This window comes from Falco biarmicus, chromosome 13, assembly GCF_023638135.1.
Source record: "Falco biarmicus isolate bFalBia1 chromosome 13, bFalBia1.pri, whole genome shotgun sequence".
Lineage (NCBI taxonomy): Eukaryota > Metazoa > Chordata > Aves > Falconiformes > Falconidae > Falco > Falco biarmicus.
Genome location: NC_079300.1, coordinates 199,911 through 221,925, shown reverse-complemented (window position 1 = coordinate 221,925; position 22,015 = coordinate 199,911). Strand labels below are relative to the sequence as shown.

Genomic DNA, 22,015 nt, shown 5'->3' with positions numbered 1-22,015 from the left:
TTTTTTTAGGATAAATGTGATACTTCATGGTTTTCTTTTTCTTGATAGAATCCTGTGGTTTGGGAGGTTTAGGGTTTGGGTTTTTTCCACTCTCTGCAGGCATTTGTTAACTTCACAAATTGTGGTAACTTTGACAGTCTTTGATAAACTGCTCCTCTCTACAATAGATAAACTTAGGACTTGTCAAAAAATATAGTAAGGGTTTCCAATACACCACTGAGCCTGAGAAAGTAATTTCTGTTACTCATATCGTACTGGTTGAGGAGCAGGTACAGAAGGCTGGAGAATGCTCTGCTTTTCAGAGCTTGAATGTGGAGAGCTCTTCTACTGTTTATGAGATCACTCACTTTTTGGCATCAGGAAACACTAGTCCCTTTCTAATATCTTTATTTTGTGAAAGAAGCAGGCTTTTGTCCTTCTGCCACAATGGAAGAACCAAACCAACAGTGACTATTAAGGTAGGGTTTTTTTGTTTTATAGAGGGGCTGCTGGATCCTTGGACCACATGTGAAATTAGTCTTGGTATTAGATATCTCAGTAATTGGAGAAGGCATCTAATTTTAGCCACGTCTCTGGCATGTGTCCTGCCCCGTGTAAGCACTGTTCTGCTGACAAACTTTATTCTGCAGAACTGGTGATAAGGGGATACAAGCCAGTGCCAGTTGCAGTAATTGTTTATAAACCAGCCCCCTTCTGCCAGGAGAGGATATGGAAGTCTTTCACAATGGTTGTACCTGCGGGACCTTAGAGTCTGTGATCAAAATTGCTTCACTGCCCCTTTGATTGCCTTATCCTTCCTATACCACACTGCAGTAGGTGCTCCTCAGCCAGAGTTCAGGACTAGACCTACAGTCTAAAGTTAGGCTTTAGCCTAGAATTAGACTTTTTTTGTCTCTAATAACACTGGGTGATTGAGCGCGTTCTAATATCTATTCTTTTTCCGTGACAGGCATCAGAGCTACAGGAACAGTCCTGTGAGAGAGAAATAGTGGAGTTTCCCGTGGGTGATGGGAAAGCACCTGTGAGTGAGTAAGCAATTATCTTACAATTTTAAGTGCAAGCACTGTGGTTCTTGTATAAGAGACTCAAAACCTGATTCTGGTTTTGTTTACACTAGTGTAAACTCTGCCATTTCATGGTGCTGGAGCATGTCACAAGCTGCAGGTTGGGCCCTGCTGTTCCTTGGGTTGTTGAGAAGCTCATGTTTGGCTACTGCTCGTGTGTGGGTCAGCTTCATCATTTAAAACTCAACCTGCCCACAATGCATTCCAAAAATCCACTGCTGCTCACTTTGTCAAGCAGTAAAATGAAGATTTATGAAACAAACAGACACAAGAAGTAAATAAGATTTCTGTAACCTATATGATAACATAAAAGAATGGTCTGAACTACTATTGTATTGTTTGGGGGATGAGGCAGGGGGTTAATAGTAACTGTAGACTGCAATGCTTGTGTGATGCCCACATGTTTGATAATGCACAGAATTTATTTTAAATATAGGAAGTTCTTGATTATGTGAAATTTTTTTTCAGATCAAATGTTTAGAAAAAAAATTATTCAGGTTACAAATAGAACAGATTTTAAATCTGCTTCCCGTTGGTCATGTGTATGGTGTGGTGTTTTTCTTGGGGGAGTTGTTTGGTTTTTTTAGCATAAACACAATAAAGGGAGTCTTCAGCTGAGCAGCTGTCTCCCTTCTGCAGAGGAAACTTGCAGGATGATGATAATGCTTGTTTTAGTCATCAGAGGTGAAGTGCACAATAATGGCAAGTCTATGTTTCTACAATTGGAGGATATTTCTCATAATGAAGGAAGTCTCTAAGGTCAACAGCCACAATACCCTGAGAAGTTACATCACAAAACCACATTTGCACAAGACAGCTGTCTGCCCCGCACCCCCTTTTTCTGTGTGCTCTCTCTCTCTCTCTCAGCTTCAGTGTTGCTCACATCTCTTGCAAGAATACCATGGATTTGGTTTGGACTTCTGTTCACAGTGTTATTTAGCTGTTAAAAAAAATAATACAACACCCACACCCCTTCCAAAAAAACCCAAAAAAAACCCAAACAAAAACCACGACCCACACTGAATATTTCTCCCCCTAAATAACTGAAAAAGTCTCACTATAGTCTTCTTATGTCCTGTACATTCCCAAACTCAGTTTGTCTAGCTGCTGGTTTTTGCAATGAGAATTACATAGTGTGATGATAATGGCAGCAGCAGCAGCACCACCTCCCAGATCTAGTCTGGGCCTCTGCATTTCTTAGTTATCTTCTGTCATGTGATGGTAGTGGATATGGCAGCTTATGCCTCTGTGCTGTACTGTATGTATGTGAAGAAGAAAGCTTTTGGCTATTTCAGCAAAATTTGCATGAGGGAAAAGAGCAAAGGCTAGATCTTAATTTTTTGGGATCACTTTGTATCACCATTTACTATGAAAATTGATGTTACTGGTACATGTAACTCAGTTTGGAAACCCCTGATATAACACATTTCTCTTTGTTAGGGTTTTTTCTTTTTTTTGTGCTTCTATACATGAAATTTCAATACAAGGACTATTTTATAATCTTCCTTTTGAAGCAGGTTTTCTCACCAGTGTTTGCTTGGTTTAGCTTTACAAATGGCTGTTAATCTAAATTCAGCTTGCCTTGTAATGGTAAGAATAAGGACACGCCTTAGAAGGCTACCTGTCCGTTTTATTTGTTTTCCAGCCTCCTGATGAGGTTTTCTCTTATTCCGTCAGCAGGATAGAAAAGCAAGAGGTTGCTCTACATACTCCTCATTGCTGTAGACTTTATTCTATTTATACCCAAATCTCTGACTCAATACTGTTGAAGTCAGCTGAGTCTTTCCTTGGCTTCGGGTTGTTCTGAATCAGTCCATAAACCTAAAAGTCAAAGCTGCTTCTAACAAAGTAAGCAAACCCTTTTTCCTTTAGTTCCTAACAGAACTTGTGTTGTGGTTTAAGCCTGTTGTTCATGTCTAATCATGTTCACTGGTGATCATTCCAAGCACCATATATTAGAGTGAAATTACCCAGTATTCAGTATTTCCTTGATTGCATTTGGTTTGTCAACAATTATTGCATTTTAAAAGGGTGGTGTTTTTCTGCCATCCCTCACTCTGCAGCTGGGAATGGTAGTTATGAAGAGCTGTAAACGTCATCCAGGTCGCTAGGTAACCCTGAGTATTTAAGGAGGTGAGAATAAAGGCTGATCTTCTTTTAGGCGTGGACAGGTATGAGATAGGTTGGACTGGACTAGTTGAAGAAGGATTTGCAAAGCTGAGGACATGAGTTTTGTGAAGTGTGCTAGGTGTATTGGTTATAAGTTGCTCATCCTTGCATTGCTCAGCATTGTAGCCAACATCTTACTTTATTTTCCCAATGGCGAAACAAGATTTGCTTCAGAGCATCATCTCGGCAAATATGTGGAGTGCCTTCATGGCATTCTAGGTGGAGGCTTTTTGGTAAGTAATGAGCCAGTGGTTTTTTCAAGTTTATTTTGGAGCTACTTGGTATTACTGTTTCTTTACCAGTTACATTAATTTATTGATCAAATACCTCATCAACAGGTATGTCTGGAGTTGTATCAAAAGAAATTAAGTATATTACCCCATAGGTATTATTAGTTACTACTTGTTATCTTATCTGCAACATTATGTCACTGTAATGCTGAGAAAATCATAGGGTCTAGGTTGTGGAATCCAAATGCAAAACTGGAACCGAGCCTCTCAGTGGGTCATGGTTTGGATAAAGGGTTAAATCTTAATTTTTTTTGTTATATTATTGAACTATTCTCCTTTTAAATGTCCCTAGATAACTAGCATTTAGTTACAGATCATTAATTTCTGTTGTCTGAGATGTTGATGGTTATTTCTCTGCCTTAGCTCTTTATTCAGAGGAATTGAGTGGCAGTTATCAAAGCTTTGCATTTGAGTAACAGCAAAGCATGAAGAACTGAGTATATTTATTATAGGACATTTTTAATCTGAAGATGCTGTTTTCTGCCTTTTCAGTTTTGTGGGCTACATTGTAGCATATTTAAGTTCCCTGACTCCAGGCTTCCTTTTTTCATTTGCTTTTAAAAGTTCTCTTAGGAATGTGCTACAGATCTCAAGGTGTCTACAAAGCACAAGCTGAAAAAGAGGGCCTTATCGTGCAGTCGATCTTGTGAGAGGCTGTGTTACAGCCCCGTTGGAACCTAGACTGGGATTTGCAAAGAACTGGCCTTTACACACAGAATAATACAAGTGAAATCAATGGAACTGCTCCTGGAACACACTTGTACAACTTCTTTCAGACCTGCAGCACTGGGGCTCAGCAATAGGTTTAAGTAAGGGCTGACAAGTATGTGACTGTTTAACTGGATAGTTTTTATGTTAGTGTCTTGTTAAATAAATCTGTGCAGTTTGCAGGTAATACTTTGCTCCTTCTTTATGGTTTTTCAAGGTACTCCTGGGTGTAGAGTCTGTAAGTGCACACTATTATTCAGTCCTGTTAGTGCTGGTGAGGAGGATGCTCTGTCTAATCAGCTCTGCTCCTTGATTTTATGCTAAAAGCTCTGGAGTATGGATGATTTATGTTTCTTACAGATAGCTTCTGCTTTATTACTTCGCATTTCTGTCACTGGAAACTGGTTGTGAAAACCTAGAGAAAGCTATATGTCTGTAATGAGATGTTTGCCTCAACTGGGCAAAATATTCCTAGGCTTTCTACTCTAGTCAGACTGATTTGTCACACAGACAGTGACGACTACTCTTCAGTAACTCACATGTTGGTAGTAGTTGGATTTTTTTTTTAACAAATAATTGTGAGAGGCTTATCTTGAAGTCCTCATTTGACAGGAAGTGAATGTATTTTTTTGCAAAGCTTGTATTTGCAGGATATAGCCTTTAATGTCAAACAAAAACTTTTAAAGTTGAAGTACTTTACAATGCAGCAATACCATGACCACGACAGGCTGTTCACACTCTTAAGTGCTGTGTATACACAGGGTGGAAACAGAAATATACCTTTCCTGGTATTGGTACTACTGATATTAACAGGAGATGCCCAGTGTGTTAAATAGGAGTAAAATTGAATAATCTATACAGACTGCCCCTCCCAACCCCTGCCAAGAAGCAATACAAATGAATGCAGTGGGAGGACTGTGTTTTATCTGCCCTGTCTGTTCTATTTTGTTGCACAATGTGGTTGATTTGCTCTGTACCTAGGTGCTCATTCCAGCTGCAGTATTCATTGGGCTTCACAATGACAACTGCTGTGGGTGCTTTGGCCATGAGGACTGTGGGAAAAGCTGTGTGGTGAGTGAGCCTTTATGCTCCAGTCCCAGATAATGCCAAAGACAAAGTGGTGGATGTGTTAAAAGTTCATGTCTATGTTTGGTGTGCAGATGCTCTCCTCAGTTTTGGCAGCCTTTGTTGGGATCCTTGGTTCTGGATACTGCATAATCATTTCAGCACTGGGATTGTCTCATGGACCATATTGTTTTACTCACCTAGAAAGAAACTGGATCTATCCTTTCACTGAGTCTTCTGGAGGGTAAGTTGTCTGTTCATGAGGATGTTATATCTTCCCCCATGTACACATGGGCATTATTGCAGTACCTTTCAGCAATATCCGGTAACCATATACCAAGATCCATTCATAAATGTATGCTTCTTGCTCACTAAGAAGTGAACAGATATCATCAATTACCCACACTGCTGTAGTTTAAAACCAAAGCAATATACCATCCTACAAAAAGGCATCTGACCATATATGTATGTACTGTTCATGTCCATGAACATCTATCTCTAACATAAAGTTTTAGGGCTTTGAGGGATTTACAAACTATGAATAGCAGTTGTTATGAATTTTTTCTTATCATTTGTGAGGTTTGCTTCTGAAGTTGCTTCGCCTCGGTGTAAACTGGCATAATACCTTCATTAATGACAATGGCATAGAAACTTTGTAAATGAAACTAGAAAAGGTTTATAAGAATCTTAGTACACCGCAGGGTGGAGAGGGTCAGAAGCACTTAATTATCCCTAATTAGGGTTCTCCGGGAAAACAAGCCTATGCAGCTGAGTTGTATGCTATTCGCCATTAATCCCCACAAATCCTGTAGGTTGGAAGAGGATTTGGTTTGCATCTTGACATCCTGACATGCTTTTACAGTATCTGTGTGGTTAGCAACCTTGGGGCTGTTTCTAGTAAGTTTGTGGCTGATGCCACCCTAGAAACAGTACTAAGAAGCCACATAAAGCTCCTTTGCAGCAGAGTTTAAATTTTACGTTTCAGTTGCATCTCTCCCAAGAGAGGGCATTCTTCCTCCCCTACCCCCCACAACTATGGCTGAATATAGAACTGAGTTAAGTCTTTGCTGAAGGCTCATCAGTGCTGATGTTCTGAAGACATGGGTGAGCAGTAACACCTGGAATACTGCAGTACCCGTCTGAATTTGCTGTTTGGCTCTTCCAGAGTGGGCATGAGCAGGCCCAAAGACAGCAGCAGCACAAGAGAGGAAGTGACACATTTGCTTCAGATCAGTAACTGCTGCTTTTAGAACAAAGGCCCAGTCCTGAAAAACTCTGTAGCTGTTTTGAGAAACAGCTTAACTCTTTCAGCTTTCTTGAGCATATGTCTTCCTTTAATCAGTAACAGAAGATTCTGCCTCTATAGCTTAGATTATTTTTTAAAAAAGAAATTAAGACTCAACAAAAATGTATGGTTATTATTTCAACATGTACTTAAACAGAGCAAACATTGCATGGAATAAACCATTGCATTTTCTGTTCCTACTTAGAGTGATTATCCTCGATGCAGTTACAAACTAGATGTAATTTGTTTCTGGTGTATGGTAAGCATCCTACTCTGTCACAATGTTAATATGCTTTTAATTGCTGTCTACAGGTACTTGTTTGAGTATAAGAAGTGGGCTGACTGTCTAGAACCTCAAAACATTGTGCAGTGGAACGTTACCCTCTTTTCCATCCTTCTTGTCTTGGGAGGAATAGAGTTCATTCTGTGCTTCATACAGATTATCAATGCCATTCTTGGAGGACTATGTGGGTTGTGCTGCAGTCATGAGGAGGTAAGCCATTAGTAATGGTAACAATGCTTCTCAGATGAACATGAAACACTATTGTTACTGATGCTGATGTGGACTCTTACTCAGCAGCTATTTTTTTAGGTGTTCTTAAGCAACAGTTCAGTGTAAAACTTTTTTTTTATTGCGCTGTTGTGTGTAGCATTTTCATGGAAGTATGTGACCACATGCTTTCAGCTGATTCCTCAGCTGTCACAGTGAAGTTAGTCTGTATAGGAGCTGGAAGGCTTTTTCCCCCTCCATGGCACATGTGGTCATGAACACTGTAAAGGTGATATAGCTGAAATACCAATCTCCTAGTGGTGGTCGTCTTTGCCATAGCCTAAAGCATTGTTGTGTGGTGCAGTTTTGTGCTTGTTGTGACTATATTGCTTTAGCTTTGTATTTTGCTTGCAGCAGCTGGTGGAGGATGTGCCATATGTAATGAAAACTGCAGCATCCTGGCCTTACTTAGTAGAAGTAAGATAGGAGAAGGAATTAAATTGAGCATAGCTAACAAAACCTGCAGACAGATCTGAAGGGTTTTTTGAAGGAAGGGGTTTTTTTTCAGTGAAGAAGTGGAATTTCCTCCAAATTTCTTTAGAAATTTGAGTTTGATTCAAAGAGTTTGAGCATGTTGTTAACATCAGTATCGTAGTAGTAGTGTTGGGATTGCAATGGTTTAAGATACAAACCAGATGTCATTTGTATCACACACACACACATTATGGCTAAGAATGTGTTTTACATTTTTAATTGCCATAGTTGAATGCTGGGGCTCTTTCAAAGCTATTACTGTCTTCTCATTCCTGTCTTCTATGCTGTAACTGCAGTATAAGAGAGCCATGCAGGTTAATTTTAGCTGTTATAGTTGGATCCAATATTAGTGTTCTTCCCCTTAATATGTGTTTCTTTTTGTTCCCCCTACAGACATACGTTTGCTAGAAACCTGGCAATTCATTGACATCGGTGCATGTGTGGTATATTGATTATTCTGTGGTTGGTTGGTTTCTGGTTGGTTTTCTATTATTATTCCATGCATACTAAAACGCACAGTTTGCTGTCAAACTGTGCTGTTGACATCAATTTAACTGACTTGGGGCCAGCCTTTGTCTCAGTCATACACAGGTTTTCTACTAACCTGCCTGTATCTAAAGGTAAAATGTATCCTGAATTTCTTTGGTTCATCTTAGTATAGGCAACTGCCTAAACACATCACTAAAGATGCTTTTTTTTTTTTTTTTTTTTTAACTTTCTACTGACACAACACATTACAGCTCGGTATTTTATGCTGCTTTCCCTATGAAGCTGCACTTTCATTCTGATGTTGGAATGAGCACAAACCCATTCTAATCTGGCCCTGATATAAATGAATACTCTGCTACAGCAAAAACAAAGCAGCAGTAAAATGTGGATGATCAAGGGCAGATACATGTACTTCACCTTTTCAGGATTTTTCTGAGCCTCTCCTGTATTTCACAAATAAAGATTTGTATTAAAAATACCCAGCAGATGTCGGTGATTCCTTCCCTGCCTCGTTGAGACACTGCTTTCCTGGTTTTAAAGTAAAGGACAGTGGTCGCATGAGAACATGAATATAAAGGAGTCAGGTTATAACCTGCTTTTCCTCTCCAGCAGGCTCTGCCAAAGTGGGAACTGCTTCACTGTTTGGTTTAGATCATTTAGCTGAACCAGGCAATGGTGCATCAACAAGGGTATGATAGTTCAATGACAGCTTTGTAGATACAGATACAACTGTGTACATGGAGCCTTAGTTCTGGGTATGGGCTGGCAGTTCATTGCTGATGGCCATTCCAAGGACTGGAGGGGAGGTCGCACACAGTTGAGCCACAGCTCTGTGTCCCTTCTGCTACTCTCCCAAGGAGGGCTTACCTCCCCTGGCTGCTTAGAGTCTAGAGACAAAACAAAATGTGGGTCTGGGTCCTGTTTTTTACATTATTCAGCAACCCCCCAGGCACAGCAGTGTTTGGAAAATACAGTGCAGATTCAGGTCAGCACTGATAGATTATTCTGAAATACTTGACTTCACCAGTAAGCAGCCTGGAGGCAGCATTCTGAGATCCTGTGCAAGAACCTCTGAAGCGTAGTTTGTAGCATATTACAGTGAATGTTTTATCAGAAGGTAAGGTAAATCTGAATTATATGCTTCCAACAGCATTGCTGGCAAGGTCACTATGCTACTGGCAATGGCATTTTTTAAGTGAAAAACAAAATGTGACATGTCATTTATCTCAAAGAAATGAGGCGCATTACTGTTATTGCTCAGTTTTGGAATCTAGCAGTTAATGTCATCTTTGAAAATGAGCAAGTTAGTTTCTGCTTGTGGGAGAAAAAGAATTTCCCACAGGTGTCAGTGTGTACTTAGTACTCTTTGTAACTAGGAGGATGGTCTTTAAAGGTAGCCAGAAACTTGAGGCTATCCCCTCAGGCTGTCCTCGAAGCCAAGTACAAATACATATCTGAAAAAAAGAAATTAACTGTGAAAATGAAATGGCATGCGCACATCCACTGTAGCAAAAGAGCTCACAGATGGGAAGAGTTTGTGTTTAGAATCTCAGGATATCTGCTTCTTGCAATACCATGTATTCATACATAAATACATAGGAGTCGTTGAGAGCAGTCTTTAGTACTGTTTCTGCTTGCTTTGTTTATCCCTGTCATGCTGTGCTGTGGGAGGGAGGAGAATATGTGTGTATACAGACAGCAAATTCCTTGCAGCTGGTGTCTTTGTATGTGAAGAAACAATCCGCAAGTTTAAATTGTGTGGAGTGAGAGGCGGAAAAGAGGGTCTCAGTGGAATAAGGTATAATTCCCACTCAACTTACAGAGTTTTTGCCTTTATGCTTGCATACTTATTACTTGTCTTTCTGGTACAAAATAACTAATTAAAGAACTGAAACAATTTTAGAAATTCTAATTGAAAGAATGATTAGGCTAGAGTTTAGAATTAAAACTTTAGCTCACATCTATGTAGCACTAATGCATAGCATTATTGCTCAGTGTTTATGTTGTCATTTTAAAAAGGCCAGTTCAATTCCTTTGTTGCCTGATGCATAAGACAATGTTTTGGCACTTTTATCAGTTACAGTGTGGAGAAGCGGTTCTTTTAGGTTATATTCATTTCAGTTAGCAGAGAAATCATTCATCCAGATTAAATGTGGCTTTTCGCTAATGGGCTCGGCATCAACTCGTGGATATTGACAGGAACAGGAAAGCACTTCTTGCAACACTTGGTGAGATATCTGAGAAACTGGTTTCCAGGTTTGCTTAATACTTAGGTTGCTTCCTGTTCTAGTATAGCATGCCAGCAAAAAAACCCACACATTGATTTGGTATTTGCAGGGCTCAGTTTAAATACAAAGTCATGATGCAGACTGCTATATTGCAAAATGCTGTTTCGGGTGTCATTTTCCAAGTGAGTTTCTCCTAATCGGAACAGATTACTGTGGGAAGTAGCAGCAAATTTTATGATAAACAAAGCTGCTTTCAATAGTAATTTTGGCCTTTGCTTTTAGGAGAAAAATATTTCAGCCTATTACGTGATCTCTGAGTTTTGGAATAAAAAAATCAATCCTAGGGATGTGATGTGCCTGCTTTTATTTCAGCTGTTTACTCTCATCTGTTAAGTGCAGTGTTGATGATATGAGTTCTGTCCATGTCTGTGAGCCTGCAAAGGGAAATTTGTCACTAATTTTGATGAGATGGAGGCCTGAAAAAAGTGTAGTGATTAGGGAGTAATACAGGTAATGCAGGAAGATTCTCAGAGTAAAGTCTGAGGACTTCAAAATGAAACCTCCTAGAATAAGAAGGGGAGAGGGAAAAGGGAGTGTCACAGCAGAGAATGGGTAGAAAAATGGTGTAATTGCATGAGTACCACCATGCCCATTTCCTTAGATGATCTCATTTGAAGCAATAGGAAGGAATTAGTTAGAACATGCAATGAAAAGAGGTTTTATGAGATCATGAGAGAAGCCTCATGTGTGCAGAGCCTAAAACAGCTCATGAGGAAACAGGAGGAAAATATGCCATAATGTCACTGCTTCTAAAATCAGCCTTCTTGCTTTTGATAGAGCCCTGATTTTTTGTTCTCTGACTATGACTTTCCTATAGAGTAAACCCTAAGCTTGTTCTGGAGCTACTTTTCTGATGGCTGACAAGGGGCATAAAAAGAAGGCTTGGGCTGTGCTGTGAGCATTCAAACTGCTCTGACTCTGGGTTACTAGCATGGATGTTTAGTTGCTTGGGGCTTAGGGAATGATGACACATGAAAATGGGGAAGCTGTCCGGCTTTGGCTTTGCACAGTGCAAAATGGCAGGCATTTCAAAAAACAGCCAGACCTTTTATCCTGCACAAGGAGTCACATGTACCTGGGTCAGATTGGTAGCTATGCATACTCAGCTGTAAGTACAGAATAGAACAACTGGAGAAACAGCAGGATTTAATTCGTAAACAGCTGAGCCACATAATGCTGTGGAAGAGCATAATTAAAGTGTTGATCATAAATGCCTGGCAGTTTCTAGCCAGTGTTATATGGGCTTCTGTTCTCTCTGCCAAGTGGCCAAGACTCAGCTTGGTGTTTTTGTGAGGCTGCCCCAAGTTAGCAGCAAGTGTTGGTTCACCCTTAGGGGGCTGTATCTGCCAAGCTCTGGCATTAATTCTTTGTAGTGTGAGGCAGTGCCCCTCTGTACAGAGACTGGATTTGTCATTTGGCAGCCCCGTTCCCCTTCTGAGGTAGAAAAGACTCTGAGTGGCAGTAAGGCTGAGCAACCTGCCTCATGTCACAGAATATCTGCATCATAATCCTTGTTCTCGGGAGGAGTGCATTTCTAAGCAGTCACTAGGAAATGAGATTTTTTTTTTTTTAAGTTCCTTCCTGAGTCTGACTAGTTTTAGGCATACTTCATTTGGAAGATCACAAAGGAGGATCTTACAGAAGGGGAACTGCCCCTCAAAGACATGTGCTTAGAAAGGACAATGAGTTTGGACAGCAATATTAACCTATTATTCTGCTAACTGTTAAGCACTTCTCTATCTCTGGAATCATACCCCATTTACCCAGTTCCTGTGAATATGAAGTGACTGAATCAAGCTGAGGAGGTCAAAACGCTTTTGATATTTAAAACCTTGTCATCTTTTTTTTTTTAGTTTAGAAGAGCAAAACGTCTGAAGTTCATGAGAGATGGCTTTAGAGACATGTGGAAGCTGTCTGAGTTGTCTGCTGATACCTCTTGCACTTTGGAGTATTGTTGTTAACATACTATTATACTTCCCTAATGGGAAAGCTTCACATGCTGCCAGTTACCAGCTTCCCAACTATGTGTGGTATTTTGAAGGGATCTGTTTCTCAGGTGTGATGGTAAGTGTGTGGATTATATGGATTTTTAATGAATTACATTCTATTGCAAATAATACTGGGTTACTGTGCAGCAATGTAATTGTGCTTTTAAAGAGAATATGGATTACTTTGCCAAAAAACACTGCAGGCAGAAAAATGCGGTCAAGCTGAAAGAAATGTGAATATACTGAATTACATGCTATGTATACTATTTTAATTTCATGTAAGTGATTTTGCAGGGTTGACTGTTTTTTTTCTGCTGGCTTTTTATTTATGTGTCATTTATGCTTGTTTTATGGAGGCAGGCGCTATGCTGATTTTATCCTCTATGGAAATTGAATTACAGCTCTTTTACCAAAACAAAACCAAACCTTGGTCTAGTGATGGATTTAGCAGTCCGGGGATAACAGTTGGACCTGATGATCTCAATGGTCTTTTCCAACTTAAATGATTCTATGATTCTAAAAAAGCTTCTTATGACTGTTGAGATGTTTTTAAGAGCTGTATACAGCCCAGTATTTAGAAGGCAGTTTGCTGTGCATCAAGTGACACTGTCACTGGGCTAAATACAGAAGATTGTCTCACTGTGATTGGCATGTTAGGATTTTCTCCATTACATTTGTAATATGTTCATCTGTAGTAATGAACTTAACACAGAGTTCCCCACAGCTCATACTATTCGCTATGTTCATAAAGGACTGTAGCCTCAGGGACAGAAGAGAGTCATGTAGTAAAAGTACATGCACGCAATCAGTACTTTAAAAGGTCTCATCTGCGTAAGTAAGGGGGGTTTATGAAGGTGCTGAAGTGGGAGAGTTACTAAAACATGAGACATTCTTTTCAAAAGTGTTTTTAGCCTTAGGATTATTACCAATTTATTAAAAACGTATATATTATTACCCTGTTACAAACAGGGCAGCAGCATGTGAGAGAATAGTGTTGTGACTCAGAAACATTCCTTTTTCGTGTTTCCCCTTTGAAACCAGTGCCTGTCTGAGTGGCACTTCGTGGTTCTGGTCATTTATTGAAATGATTCTAGTATCAGGTTTGCATAATCCAATAATCTAAGAAAAACAGTATGGATGCTTGACAGGGAAATTAAATGAATGTCATTAAATGAATGAATTTAATGAAAGGCTTGTAGGTACTGACTTTTTCTAGCTTAACTGTGTTAGTAAGGAAAGTGATATCCTGATATGTGTAGCTGTGTCAGCAAGAAGCGGTTGAACTAATGTGGTTGTATCAATCAAATATCCTTCCTTTCATTGTTACTGATTCTTTTACTTGTGAGCTTGATTTTTATTCTTTCAGCTTCACTGGTATAGCTTTGTTCATGCTAGTAACACTTTACTGTGGTAGGAGACATTGTACTCTTGTCTTTGAGGTATAAGAAACAAGCACAGTGACAGCCTAACAAAAATGGTCCAGTTCCATGGTGTGCCTTGAGAAATTGTGCTTTCCTACTGAGCAGCTTTAAAATCCCAGCAGAACATAACAGGTGCAGTCCCTGCCTTCCACAGGCAAAGGAGACTTTGGCTTAATATCTGCAGCCATTTCACTGACCTTATGGTGTCCCCTTATAGATCCTTCTACTGGCAGTAATTCTAATAACACTGGAGTGCAGCGTGTTCTATCGGTGCTGCCAGAGTGAGAGCTGTAACAAAACCTACAGGGTGAGTTTGTGTTTTATTTTTGTGTGCATCTCTAGCATTTGTTCTGAGTGCCTTCCTGCTCCTGTGATTCTAGCACAGGGGTCCTCAAGCTACGGCCCGCGGGCTGGATACGGCCCCCCAAGGTCCTCAATCCAGCCCCTGGTATTTACAGACACCCCCCACCCCCCCCACCCGGGGTTGTGGGGGGAAACCAAGCAGGCGCAGATGACTGCCTGCCACTTCATCCACGCCGGCCCCCTGGTTAAAAAGTTTGAGGACCCCTATATCTAGCACATCCTTCTGCCCTCTCCTCTGCTGTTTCCGCTTCCTTTCACAGAGAAGGATTCTAAGTCAGGTTGAGAGGTCACAGAATTTATAGCTCCTTCCTTCTCATGCATAAACAGGATGAAAGAAAATTAAACAAACAACAGCACACCCACCCCGCCTCACCCCCCCAAAAAAATCCTTGTAAAATAGAATAAGAAGCTAGAAGGCCTGGGAGTTTCAATGAAGTGCCCCAACTACATAGTTTCATCCCCTTGCTTGTATTATTTGGAAGTTATTTTTTCCAGTAATGACTCAATGTACACTACTTGGGATGCAAACATGTTTAATGGGTGGTTTTGTTCCTCTAGCATTTTGGGAAACAATTTCGCAAAAATGCAAGTTTAAAGAAAAATAATCCCCAAACAGTATTTAACTGAGAATTATGAAACCGTCTTAAACTCTGTCTTAATCTTTATTTGCATGTGTGTGCTTACTATTCTTTACCTGGTATTTTTCTTTCTAAATTTTGAAGATTGGGACAATCAAATGTGAAATTCAACCCCAAGGAAGTAGCTAGGTAGGCTGAATGACTGTATTTGCTGTGAACAATGTCCCCACACAGTAATATTATTTTTCTCTCTTTACTTCAGAGTTTTATTTCAATTGTGCTAGCTCTTCTTGGAGTTGCTTTCTCTGGATACAGTTGCATCATTTTTACCTTGGGATTGATCCAAGGCCCCTTCTGCAATTCATCAGGTGGATGGGATTATATCTTCAAAGACACTGCTGGAGGGTAAGAAACATCAATGTGACTGTTCTGGAGGAAACTGTTCATTAAAACAACAGTCAGACAAATTCTCTCAGAGTTTTAACACAAAATGGCCCAGTCTTTTGAGCATCAGAATCCTCAAAGAAGGTATTTGCCTCCTTGTAAGGAAAGGCAAGATTCTTTGTAATGATCAGACCTGGAGATCATCTAGCTAAGTATCCTTTTTCAAGTGGTGGTCACAGTCATGTGTAATAAAGAATATAAAATTAGAGTCAGTGTAGATGGATACTTTCTCAGAATATTCTCTAAAATTATTCAAGTTTTTTGTTCAAAGGTTATAGATGGCATTTTTATATTTAGTGATGCAGTAGGTTTCTTTTTAACTCCTGTAGATCAATGGAGTCTGTGGTTTGATACAGCTGCTCTGTCTCATAAAACACTTAAGTGAGCTAGACAAAGTGTTGTCCATGTCCCAGCCTCCTAGAGGCGTGAAAGATTTGATTCAGATCTGTAACCTGAGGCTGCTTTTGCAATATTTTATATTCTCCCTTTAAAAGACCAAAGTTTTGTAAGATTTTAATATTCCAAGGTGTATAATGCCAAGCTGTTCCAGCTGCATTTGAATGCACTGAGGATTAAATTTGTCAGAGGATTACAAAAAAGTTCCTTCAGCATCTAACAGTGTTCCTAAACTGTGGCCTTCTCCAACTTAAGTCAGCTTTACTTTAAAACACTGAAGTGCATCCTGCAATCTCTGCTGCGTATCACCAGTATTACCATCCCACTTGAAAATAAAAATGCGAGTTTTGAGTTCAGCGTAAAGGGCCAGATGCTGAACAATGCACTCCAGTTTTGGTTCAGAGCATTTCAGTTATGAATGTTGAAGGAAAAAAAGTGACTGACACTGAGTAAGTGAGTCTAACAAAGCTTCTTGCAATTGACTTCCAGGCTGTAGCATGTCTCGCAGTTAAAAGGGCACACATGAGCTGTGCACATCATGATCCTCAAGGATGCAAAGCATGGCTCTAGAATAACTGGAAATTGCACGTGGTAACTCTTAGCTCTGCCATTTAGGCTGTATGCACTGGTTAGAATGATGGTGTTGGGGTGTTCCTGCTCTCTGCAAGGTACTGATGTCAGCTGGACTTAACCTACAGCTGAAATTAAATCAATGAAAGGAAAATTCTTGTTTTAAACTTGTCTTCTGCCATTTAAAAAAATGGCAATGTCTTTCTAACACTTGGGTGTCTAACAGGGAAACTAATGAAGCAGATGTGTTTGAGAAAAGTAATTTTTGACTCAGCTGCGTTTGACAAGCCCATGCAGGATTTATGCTGGTATAAAGAAAGACTAGAGTCTGGCTTCTAAACTTGAAGCATATAAAACCCCATATGCTTTTTCTATATATTACAGGTAAAATAATGTGTATTTTATTTTATTGTGCCCACTGCATTTAATTTACTTCACATTGCTGTTTCTCTAATAGGTACCTCACAGATTACCCTGCTTGGTCTCGGTGCACTGAACCCGCTAACATAGTAGAGTGGAACATCATTTTACTCTCTATTCTGATAGCTCTTAGTGGACTCCAGCTGATCATCTGTTTCCTCAAAGTGGCTGCTGAGTTGAGACGGACACTCTGTGGAACATACTCTGTTTTTGTCCAGGTAACAAAATATCTGAGGTAATTTCTTCAGCATCTCCAAGTCAGTTTAGCTTCAGCAATTTCTCTCAGTTGAGGACCTACCCTTTTGGTTTATGCATTCTCTATGCTACTGCATTTTTATTATCAGAGGATATGTATCAATAATATTGTGTTTGATTCATCCACTAATTCCTTGTGGTACAGAGGTTGATGAGTGTTAACTCTGACCGTTAAGGTTAGGATTGAGAAGAAAAAAAAGTGTGGCTGAGAATTCAGCACCAGTGCTCGGTTCATTACTTCTATGTCAGCAGAGGCTTCTGTGCGCCTTTCTTCTAGCATTAAATTTAGTTATTCTTATCAGTGTGTGGGTTTTGCAGCAAACAGAAGAAGGTGTAAGAGGTAATAAGTAGCAGTCATGATCTAGGCATCAATTTTACTATGTTTTCAGTAGGTTACTGAAACAATAACTGAGAGAGCTCTGCTTTGGACAGAAGAATTAGTTGGAACCTGAGCTCAAGTGAATCATGCTGCTAACCTGCACACTGATGTGAAGTGGTGCCGTTTAGGATGGCATTCAGTTTCCCCAGCTTTGGAGTTAGGGTGAAATTAGACACGCTTACCCCTCCCTGTCCATCTGCACTGGAATCGAGGAGCCCTCAGGGGTTTTATGTAGCCAACGATTTCAGTGACAGCAGATTCGAGAAAGACTCTAATTAGGAAAAGCAGCAACCCCCAAAAGCGTGTGTGCACAGGTATATATGTACATCTGTGTACACACACATGCATGGTGGGGAATGTTGGGAGGGCAGAGCAGGTAAGATGGCAGTGCCTCTGCAGCACTAAGTCTCCAGACCAGTGCTGGTCAGTCAGGGTAGGGGAACTGCAGGTGCCCGCAGAGGGCCTTGGGCAAGCAGGCAAGGAAGCATTTCTTGGAGGAATTTACTGTAAAAGCAACCTACAATAAGGTCAAGGCCTGAGGCAGTTTCTCTCAAAAACCATTTTGCCTGCCAGTGAAAGAGCCTTATCCAGCTGGGACCCAGCCCAGCTTTCAGTGAAGCCAAAAGCAGTACTGCCAGCTTGTCCCGGGGCGCAGAGCAGGGTTACCTCTGGAGCTCTGAGGGGGGTGTCAGGTTTAGATTGGATGTAGATGTTGAACAATTTCCATATTAAATTCAGTTGGAAGAAAGAGGGCAATTACTTCCTTCCTCTTTTATTTGCAGCCTGGGATTCTCTGAAAACGGCAAGGAAATCTTCACTGCTTTTCCCCCACCCCCCAGAAGAAGAGAGAAATGGCTTCTCCAGTGTTTACAGTGGTAGATTTGCATGCTGCAAAGACAAATGAAACCCTTGTCTTAAATCTTTTTCTCTCAAGCCTCTCTATTTTGGATGAAGTTTTTTGAACTCTTTGACATCTACATTTTTCTAGTTGTTCTCTAACCTGTCTGGTTGTCCTTGGCCATGACTTCATTTTTTTACCCTCCAGCTTGTTCTGACAATAGGAAGGTTTGAATAAAGTGAAACTGCTTTTATATTGAAATCACCTTTTTTTGAATAAACTGCTATAGAACTGCTTTTACGGTCACCTCTCTTTGTTTAGAACATAGGAATGTTTGTTGTTCTGAAAGGGCCTGATTAAAAGCCCAGTATGTCAGGAGAGTTTGTTCCCTTGAGAATCAGTGCACTGGATGAAGCCATGATTTCTAAATGAATAAATGTTAGTTACAGACAGACCATGATAGTCACAGAGGGTGGCAGCCTATTCTGCTCGTTGGATCCTGGAAGTTCTTAACTGCACAAAGCAATTACTGGAAAAAAGCCATCCTGCAGTAAGGCTTTTAGAAAGGCATCTGGGCCTGATTGAAAGATTAAATAGACAGCTCTGAAGTCAGCCATGCTAATTAGTGCACATTAATAGCTGCACTGGCTTTCTTTTTATGTTATACTCATAGGTAAACTTTTTGTTGTTGTTGTTGCCGAAGTATTAAGTGATTTGAGAGAATATAGGACGGAACCTTGTGAGCAGCCAGTGCTAGCCTGTTATACTCTTCTAAATACCCTGGCCTTGCTGCAATGGAAAGCTAACATTCTTGACAATAATAATGAGAAGAAAAAGAATAATCTGTTTTAAATTAGCAGTCTTTTTAATTTCTAAAACAATTATTTTTTCATTCCCAGTGGAAATTCAGGGATCCACAGTAAAGTGGGCGTATGGCTCGTTTGCAGCTGTATGGGCAACATTTGGCTGTATTCAGCACTCTGGTTTTGAGAGAATGAACACCCAGAGAAAAGCAAATTATGTACTTCAGACTGGCAGTAATGCACATAACCCTGTTACATCAGAACCATTAGGATTCAGCTATATCAACATTTAACATTAGACACTGTTAGAAATGCAAATCATACAATAAGTGGCAGCTGTGGGTAAGATATTTAGAAACAATAGAGTATATCATTCATTAAATTCTGTTTCAAGACAACACTGAGATTTTACGTTGATACTCCTTTATCAGATTGTTTTGAAAAGCTGATTTCTTCTTGTAGGATTTGAACAATCTATCTGAAATTTTAATTGCTTGGTTCCTATTAAGTTACAAGAAGTAACAAAGAAATTAATGATGTTTAAGAATGGGGCTAGTCTTTTGGGAAGCAGTTCAAGGTGGCATGGATGTTCAGAGATGCATGATAAAAAGGCATGATTATAAAATGGAGACACTGGCAACTGTGCATTTGTTCTTCCTTAGGCTTAAATATACATCATGTTGTGTATCTACTTAAATGATAATCCGGCATCCTTACAGATTTGTGGGTATTGTTTGCAGACAGGAGAAGAAAGGAAACTTTAAAACTGACCCATACTCCTACCAGACATCTTGGGGAAACTTGCTGATTTCATTCCTGCAAACCATGGAGCTGATGATTTTGAAAATGTTAGAAGTGTTTGAAAAAAGGTTTTGGTTATTTGGAGGGAAAATGGTATGTGTGGGGTAGACATTCAAAGCAGGAAAACCCCTAGAACTGCTAAATATTCCTGAAGTGAATGGCTGCCATTTCACTGACAAAAGCAAACGGAGTATTCTATGTAGACTGCAGCTCAGCCATGGGGAAAATACAGGCTTATCTTTAGGCAAACACAGCCTATTGAGATAGATTTGGCTATGCTGGATGAGAGCAATGAAATACCTTAAAGTTACACCTGGAAACTCTTAACCCTTTATCTTGCTCCTCTATGTGTCCTTTCCAATTTTCAGTAACTTCTGATTGTGGAAAGTCTTTGAGCTTGGTAGACAGGAGGCACAAAATATTATCTCGTTTGACAGCTTTTTCCGTAGTAGTATTAGTGACTGTAACTAACCACTGGCAAGAATTGGCCAACCTTAATTCATCATGGGTTGATTTGGGGTTTTTTTATGATTGTGTCTTGTGAATTTACATTTCTCCCCTACCACAGGCTTGTATCTCCTATTTTAGTGTCTTAAATCAAAGAAAGAGATGCGTAATTCCCTTCTTGTTGGCCATACTAACTCTGCAATCCTCTTTATCCATAATCCAGATATTGGCACCTCTGTTGGCATAGCCAGAATCAACTGTGTCTTGACATCTCAGCTTTTAAATGGGAAGTTTATTAATTTTATTATGGTGGTAAGAATACTACAGATGCATTTACAAATTTAACAGCTTGTTTCATATAGGGATTTTGGATGTAAGGTGAAGTTAAACTTGATGCAATCAATTTAAGTCCTGATTCAATCCTAAATGTGGTGTCTCTTGTTAAAGAGATGCTATGAGCTGTACCTGGTAGCAAAACCAAGGTTCCTGTAAGGAATATTAACTGACTGGAAATCTTGACATAACCAGCAACTCTGATGGTGGTGTTTGAGGCAGAGTGACTGTCTGGCTCTCCAGCTGCAGAATACAGACCTCACCCTGACAGCAGCAGAGAGGAGTGGGCCACAGAGCCAGGACAAAGCTCACACCATGCCAGCAGATGAGAAACCATTTTTTTGAAGAAGTGTTCCTGAACCTGAAGTGCATGTGCTGACTGCTGAAATCCATGGATAAAATACCTGGGACACACCTGGAAAGCAGCTGCAGATTTGAGTTTGTAAACTTCTGTAAGTGAGCAGTTCATGCTGAAATCTGAAGCTAAGTGTTCCAGCATTATTTGTTCCTCACAGCCAATGCATTTTGCCAGAGTATTATGATGCTGTGTCTAGAACAGAAGTGTCATTTGTTTTAGTTTAAAACGCTGCAACTGGAAGTAGCTGTAGAGACTCGGTTTTGACCACAAATAATTGTGGGCAGAGATTTGTAGTAAAGCACTCTGGAGCCCCATACACACCTTTGCATTTTGGGGCATATTATTCCTCCTGTATGTAAAAGTGAGTCTCGCTGAAATACAATTTCCTGACTGCTAATTCTTCACATGTTGGATGGAGGCTTTTTCCCACATTAAAGTAGAATATAGTGGCAGAGGCCAAATGAAGCTCCCCTGAACTTTAAAGCATATTTACCTGCAGAGTTTTGCAGGAGGTCAGAACAACAGCATGAGCAGCAGGCTATAGACACATCATTCAGATTAGGGTATTATGAAATGGTGGGGATTCAGTTCAGTCTCACTGGGAGCTTTTGTTGGGGCTTTTTTGTCAGAATATTCTGTTTTGGTTTTTTCTTTCCTCAGGGAAAATTTTTCAAGTAAAAGATCAGCTTTATATTTTCAATGACATTTTGAGTCATGCTCAGAACAGTCAGCATTTCAGCATACTGAGTATGAGAAGTGTTGTGTTGCAAAACAGTAAGGGGATATTCATGACACCAAACTGCAGACTCATAATTTAACCAATTAAATTAGGTGCTCAGTCTTTGTAGGCCCTGTCTACCAGAGAAAGAGGTTCCTGCCCTTCAGACACCCTCTGAAAATAATAATACAGGCTTGGGAAGCTAAATTGCCTCTAGCTTTTTGAGTTCCTTAAGAGAAAGATAATACGAGTGTGCTTAGCCATGCAAATATCTTCAAGTTTTGGTGAGGTGTGACTAAAAGTAGTAATGGAAAAATCTTGCCTGTCAGAAGTTTTTGTTTTGTCTTTAAATAAAAACATCATGCAGTTCTTTCACAAATCAAGAAGGAGTAATTTTAGAGGAGTCAAGGGACCAAGGCAAAGAAATACTCTTGTTTTTACCCTCACATAAATGTGGAAATTTTAAGGATACTGCTTGTGTGGGTTTTTTTCCTCTTCCTCAGTCTGATGGGAATTTGAAC

The 22,015-nt window shown here is 39.9% G+C and overlaps 1 protein-coding gene across 10 annotated transcripts in view; it reads left to right on the top strand.

Moving 5' to 3' along the window:
• Window positions 1-14,098, top strand: part of LOC130158137 (transmembrane 4 L6 family member 1-like) — a 54,746-nt gene extending 40,648 nt beyond the window's left edge. For 5 of the 10 annotated variants that reach the window (XM_056358599.1, XM_056358598.1, XM_056358600.1 and 2 more), the window contains 6 exons: window positions 950-1,021; window positions 5,213-5,302; window positions 5,392-5,540; window positions 6,894-7,074; window positions 12,236-12,446; window positions 14,009-14,098. In XM_056358599.1, the coding sequence (XP_056214574.1) occupies window positions 950-1,021; window positions 5,213-5,302; window positions 5,392-5,540; window positions 6,894-7,074; window positions 12,236-12,343 (600 nt within the window). In that variant the 3' untranslated portion in view covers window positions 12,344-12,446; window positions 14,009-14,098. Of the gene's footprint in view, window positions 1-949; window positions 1,022-5,212; window positions 5,303-5,391; window positions 5,541-6,893; window positions 7,075-7,998; window positions 8,573-12,235; window positions 12,447-14,008 lie in introns of those variants that run through there. The other 5 variants (XM_056358603.1, XM_056358604.1, XM_056358605.1 and 2 more) reach the window with 5 other exon arrangements.
• The last annotated feature ends 7,917 nt before the right edge of the window (window positions 14,099-22,015 follow it).